Source organism: Charadrius vociferus, unplaced genomic scaffold (assembly GCF_000708025.1).
Source record: "Charadrius vociferus isolate BGI_N301 unplaced genomic scaffold, ASM70802v2 scaffold87, whole genome shotgun sequence".
Lineage (NCBI taxonomy): Eukaryota > Metazoa > Chordata > Aves > Charadriiformes > Charadriidae > Charadrius > Charadrius vociferus.
This window is the reverse complement of record NW_009649314.1, coordinates 1,444,307-1,450,742: the sequence shown is the minus strand read 5'-3', so window position 1 is coordinate 1,450,742 and position 6,436 is coordinate 1,444,307. Positions and strand designations below refer to the sequence as shown.

Below are 6,436 nucleotides of genomic sequence, written 5' to 3'. Positions count from 1 at the left end.
CCCGCCCCCCCCGCCCAGCCGGTCCCGGGCACCGCGGCCCCCCCAGCAGCTTTTCCAGCGGCTCCTCCTCCGCTCCGCCTGTCCCGGCCCGTCCCCTCCCATCGCTCGCCGTGCCCGCATCCCGCTCCCCCTTCTCTCGCCTCCGTCTCCCCGTGCCTCGGGTCAGCGCTGCCCGCCCTCCCCCCCGCCGCCTGGCTTTCTCCCTGCCTTCTCATCCCTCTCACCTCATCTCCTGTGCAGGTGCCCCGTCCTCCACCCCGAGATGGTGCTTCTCCATCCCGATGGTGCTTCTCCATCCCGAGAGGTGCAGCTCTGGGCTGGGCCCAGGCAACAAGCAGCGTGGGCAGGTCACTGTTTTGGAGAGCAGAGAGCAAGACAGGCTTTACTTATTTGCAGTGACAATAATATAGTCTGTTTCCCACCATCCCCTTCAGATGTTCACTGTAGTTTTTCAGGATTAAGCTCCAGCGCAATTACTCTCCTGATGCAACATCAATTTCAAGTAGGAAGGAAACAAAGGCATTGTAAAGCATTTTAAATTACACTCCAGGACCTCAAGGTATCCTCTACACCAGAGAAAGCACAATGTTTTTGCTACAAAATGTTTGGAAAATGGGGCATTCGTTGCTTCTAATATTTTCATTTAATTACTTTGTCAGGATGAATGAGAGGACATTTCAAATGGACCTGGTTTGTAGGGGCTGGCTGATCAACCTGCATATAGCAAGTTATAGTCCAGCCCAAGTTAGTTCTGACCAAGAAGCTGTCACCAGCTAATTGCCACTTGGCATTTTGTGTAAAATGCTGTCTTTGTGGCAGAACCCATTCAGCTCAATAAGGCAATTGCTAATTAGAAAAAAAAAAAAAACCAACCAGCCCTTAACGTTTGCATATATAGCAGTCTCAGAAAAGAAACGTGTGTTGAAAGATACAAAGAATAAACTAGCGTAGGAGTAGTCCTCATGACTTTGAGTAGAATCAGTGTATTTTTGATTCCTAGAGAAATATGTGCTGTTACATGCTTGTTTATCCTGGGTAAGTATAACACGCTTTTCAGAAAAGACATCTTTTTTCAAAAACTCTGATCACAAAACAGTTGCTTTTGTTATTTTACTTTCAAAACCTTTTCAGACTGAAAAGGACAGCTTCTTGGGGAGAAAAACATAACTTTTTAAAATTATTTCAGTGTTCTGAAAGCTAACATCAGAAATCATACAGGGCAAGCAGTGGTTTCAAATAAACCTTATGCAGTGTGGTGTGTACTTTCTGTGTTATTCTTGGCAAAATACTACTGGTTAGTAGATTGCTTTGGGAGTCTGCCTTTTTTTCCTGTAAGAAGTAGGACAAAATCTGTAATTTTTTTTCTTCATTTTCTTAATTATGGTGTCATGATAATAGCTAAAATTTTAAAACTAGATAGCATGTAGGCACTTCTATATATGTTTAGGGAGTTCAACAGAATGATACAGAACAAAATATACTTGTTATATATAGGGATATTTCTTGAACAGCAGTGTCTCACAGCGTTGATACTGCAGAAGGAACTGTTTGACCAGCAAGTAGCAAGAATCAAAGAACATGTCTTCATAGAACATATCAGTGGAACCAACATTAAAAGAATGCTCCCAGAAGGCTATCCAGGTCTGTTACGACGTGACATTAAAACAAATAGTTTGCAGCGCTTCTGTGGCTACCAAGTTTCTGTGTTTCATGGTTCAGTATTTCTCCCTTCTCCAAAGCCTTCCTTTTCTCAGAAGAGACAGAAGTTCATCTCCAGCACTGTTCATCTCCATAATCATTTGGGTTTTCCCCTGATGTTTTCATGCTTAGTCAGCTAGTTGCCACGCCTGTTTGTTGCCACTGTCATGCTTTCTCATTTTGACTTCCCCAAATGCAGGCAGCATTGGTGGCCTGCCTCTTTACAGAAATGTGCTCCAAAGACTTGTTTCCTTACAGGGACCGACCTCCTTACTGCTGCTGCAGGACTGGGAGCGGTGCAGAGCTCCAGGCGGCAGGATTAGGAGGTCCTGAAAGGAAAGCAGCACTCGGTAGTTTCCACAAGACCAATTCGCTGCTGCTAATGACTTGCCTGCTAAAATTCTACACTAACAAGGCCATGTGACTGTAAATACCTGTAAATTCACCAGAAATATAAATGTTTGCTACTTGCATTATTTGGCTAAATGTTAGCTGTTAAGTATTTTCCAGGTTTTCTCTTGCCGTTCCTAATTTCATTTTTATGACCAGCCAAATATACTCAGTTCTTTAATGGTAATGGTAATTATGCTGAATTGTCATTGTTTAAGGAAAAAAATTTGGGTTCTTTATCTTTAGGACATTTATTGGACTTTGATTTACAATGGCTTAACATGATTTCTATGAACTTTCACTGGAAACTTCTGCTATTTTCTTCATATTATTCTGTCCATAACCTTCATGCCGCATCCCTAGAAGTGTTGAAGGGACAGGTTGGATGGGACTCTGAGCAACCTGATCTAGTGGGCGATGTCCCTGCTTGTGGCAGGGGGATTGGATTGGGTGACCTTTAAAGGTCCCTTCCAACCCAAACCATTCTTTGATTCTGCGATTCATTCTTTTCCTTTTGCTGTCAGATTTTCTCACATCATTTGGATGCTTTCCCTGATACTGCTACGGTGTCACAAGTTTTTCAATAAGAACATTTCAAAGTATGCCCTAGCAAATTTATTGACATTCTAGTGTTGTTGCCATTTATTCATTTTGATTCATTCATTCTGTTGTTGCCGCAATCACCATTACAGAAAAACAGGTTTTTTTACAGTATTTCCCCAGCTAATTTTCATTTACAAGCCATTAAAATTGAAACTGACATTTTCAATTCAGATCTAAAAGTCACATTTTGTTATATTTAGTAAGTTTTTACTGAATAAAAAAAATTCAAAACGCAAGCAGTGGGATAGATTTGTACTTTAGAATAGACCTCTTTTAAACCAAACAGTAAAACATTGGAGGGTTTGATTGACACTATTGCATTTTTTTAAAATTCAACAAGAACTTGCAAATGTAATATTTGAGAGTTCAAATTATTTTTGTGTCTGTTTCCTTGCTCTGTTCAAAAACTATGGATGAGTAAAAGCACAACTTCTCAGCTGTCTGGCTTTACAGCACAATTCCTGTATAAAATGTCAACAGGCATAGAATCATAGAATCATTTAGGTTGGAAAGGACCCTTAAGATCATCGAGTCCAACCGTTGACTAACACTGCCAAGGCCACCACTAAGCCATGTCCCTGAGCACCACATCTACACCTCTTCTAAATGCCTTCAGCAATAGAATTGTACTGAGAGTTCTCATTGTAATGCTGTAGATTTGCATTTAATTTTTTACGTAGTTCCTGAGCATTTATTTCACCATTCAAATATTCAACTGTACACTTACAAGCAGTAAAAATTTTTTATAGACCCTGCAAAATATTTCTAATATTGTTGGTTTAAATAAAAAGAAAAAGTGCTGTATGAGAAACAAGACAAGACAACAGCCTCCTCAAACACTACAAATATCAAAATCACAAACCTTTTCTATCACCACCTTTTCTTAAAATAATCTTGAAGCATGGCCTGAAAGTCAACGAAGTCTAAGTTCCATTCCTCAGACTAAAGTGTTCCAAGTGTGTCAAGAGTGCTCCATATAAACAGTGCTTTTACATTAGTGACTTAATGTTTAAATCTGGGAAAGGACAGATTAATTACAGTAGAAAAACTGAATTAGTGTCTTAGTCCATACTTAGACCTTTCTTATAGTGACCGCAACATAGTTCTGCACAGGCTTTTTGAGAACAGAGCTTAGAAAATAGTATTTTGTTTGTCAATGCCTGACAGTTTTGTGCTATGATTGTTTAGGATATGATACAGCAAAAAAATGTGATTCACTTTTTATAAACAAAGAGGAAGAGATACTATCTGCTATACAGAGCCTATAAGCTCATGGTCAAAAAAAAAAAAAAAAAGGTAGCTTGCGTAAAGAGAGGCTTAGAGGCTGTAGGAGAGGCTTAGATGCTTTTGGTTCTATTACAAAAGTAACATTTTTGTAAAAAAAAAAAAAATAGACTTCTATAACTGCATTTTGCAATGCCTACACCACAAAAAAAACCCACATGTTTTCAGCATGTAGTGTAGAGGATAAAAAAATAGTAGTGTCATGCAACTAACAGCACATTCTTGGTATGTTACAGTTCTTGAAGATATGTACTTCTGTGTTGCATCCCTATTCTGTAAATATTATAAAAAAATAGGAGTCTAAAAAATAGACCCCTAGTTAACATGTTAAATTTCGCTAAAATTAGGATGCCAACAGACATTAAATATGCATTTCTCAGAGATCATGATTTTGAGGTACCAGCTAAGTCTTGAAAGCACTTAACACTAGGGATGTGGACTGATCATGAATGTTCACATCTGAGCCCGGTGATTAGGCTTCTGTAGTCAGGTAAGAGTCGTAGATGTCTGTGGGGACCGTTCAATTCAGCTTCTGGAGCTCTTCAGAGGCACTTAATGTCTTCTTATTAAAGATATAAAGGACTTCTGTGATCTGAAGCACTCTGATTAAGAGCCGTGATTTTTTGGCAGTGCAATGTCTAAGATCGATGCCTAAAGTAAGAGGTCTGAATAGAGAACTAAATCCTTAAAATGCAGTAGCAATTTGCTCTACTACAATGCTTAAAAACGTTATAGGAATCATAGTTTTGGAAACTGCACTGTAAGCATACTTTCCTTTCCCCTAAGCAAGGGTGTGCCACATTGTAATTAATCTCTGTGGTCTGTTATCGGGTGTTTTGTTAGCGTAAGCTAAACCATCAGATTAAAAAAAAAAAGGCAATAAAAATCATTGGCTTACTAAAAACAAGGGTGTCTTGAAACAAATGTAAATGCAAAACGGATCTGCAAACAGCAAGGTATGCGGCAAAGAAAGTAAGCAATAGAGTTACAAAAGGAGAGGAGAGAAAGGAAGCTCATCACAGTGCACATCACATTATTTCTTGCTCTCAGGTGCTAGAGTTGCCATAGGGATAATAACAATACAGGAGGGGAAACGGGCTCTGAGACACTTTTATCTTTATAAATTGTCCAAAGGGGGGAAATAGATGGGTATTGAGTTATATTCGCAAAAGTGATAGCTGCTCATGGGACAGAAGTTGTATATTTTATTTATTGTTCTTTGTCTGTTTACACTTTGGCTAATGCTCACTGAACTGCAGAACACAATACGCTTGTAGCTGAGAAAATAAGCAGGAGCATGAGAGGCGAGATTGTTTCTGGTTTTATGCTCTACAGAGAGTGTCATTGCTTGTCGGATGACATCCTCAAAATCTTTCTCAAATATTTTGTCCTGTGGCTTTCAATCACCTCAAGGTGTCAAAGGGCACATGCTTTGCGTCCCTGAGGGCCTGGCTAGGAGACCTTCACCCAAGCCCACCATCTTCAAAGTGCCTTTGTTGCTATATTGTCTAGCCTCAGGACAAAGAAATACAGGTTGCTTTATATAAAATATGGTATTCAATTATCTGTAAGTATGAAATACATATATCATATAAATATGTGAAGTGGTCGTATAGAGGTAATTGAAGGCGGTGCTGCTAGGTGGAATGAGCTGTCTCCCAGCACATTAACATTCGTGATAGTCAGTGTATTGCAACAAGTCTTGTTGGATGGCTGGAGAGGAGGATGTTGCAACCAGTGATACTAAACAGATGTTAGCATCTCTGAAATTCAGAAAGAAGTAGCCATTAATTCTTCAGAAGTATTAAAACTAATATATTGATTAAATTGTGAGTCCTGAATAATCATAGGAAAGCAGATAAAAACTAGATAGAGCCTCGGGAAATTTACAAGTGAATTTGATATGAAAATGCTCTTCAACACAGATAAACAAGGGTTGAACCTAACTATGACACTTTCTTAATAAGAGAGTTCATAAGCTGGGTGAAGTAGAGCTGCCCGTGGAGTTGAGCTGCACTGTAAGTTTAAGTTCTTTTACTTTTGTGTAGCCTTTGCTGCCAACTTTAGTTTCATAAGAGACCTCCTTCCTATGCAAATTCAAATTGTCTTAGCAAGGGTTAATCTTGCATCTACTTATTATATTAGCAAGTCTTTCTTCCTGTTTTTACTCACAGTCGCATTTCCCAACTGGGACTTGGTTGTCCCATGAAGTCTCAAAGTTGACTATTCAGCCTTAGAATATTCACAAACTGCGCTGAATTATCAGTTTCTTTTCATAACCTCAGGTTAAAGGCATATGTCAATTTTTATATGAAATACAGTATTAATCAGTTGTGTCATACTTAGCTATTCCAAAATTAGTTGGAATTAGCTAAATGGCATCATATGAAGCCTGTAAAAAATAATCTGAGTTTCTTATCTTACTGTGGCCCATCTACTGTGCTAGATAAAGTAAAACATT

At 39.0% G+C, this 6,436-nt stretch overlaps 1 protein-coding gene across 1 annotated transcript in view; it reads right to left on the bottom strand.

Annotated features, from left to right (window-relative positions):
- Positions 1-277, bottom strand: part of PGR (progesterone receptor) — a 36,973-nt gene extending 36,696 nt beyond the window's left edge. The window contains exon 1 of the mRNA XM_009889415.1: positions 225-277. Coding sequence (XP_009887717.1) covers positions 225-277 — 53 coding nt within the window. The remainder of the gene's footprint in view (positions 1-224) is intronic.
- Between the last annotated feature and the right edge of the window lie 6,159 nt (positions 278-6,436).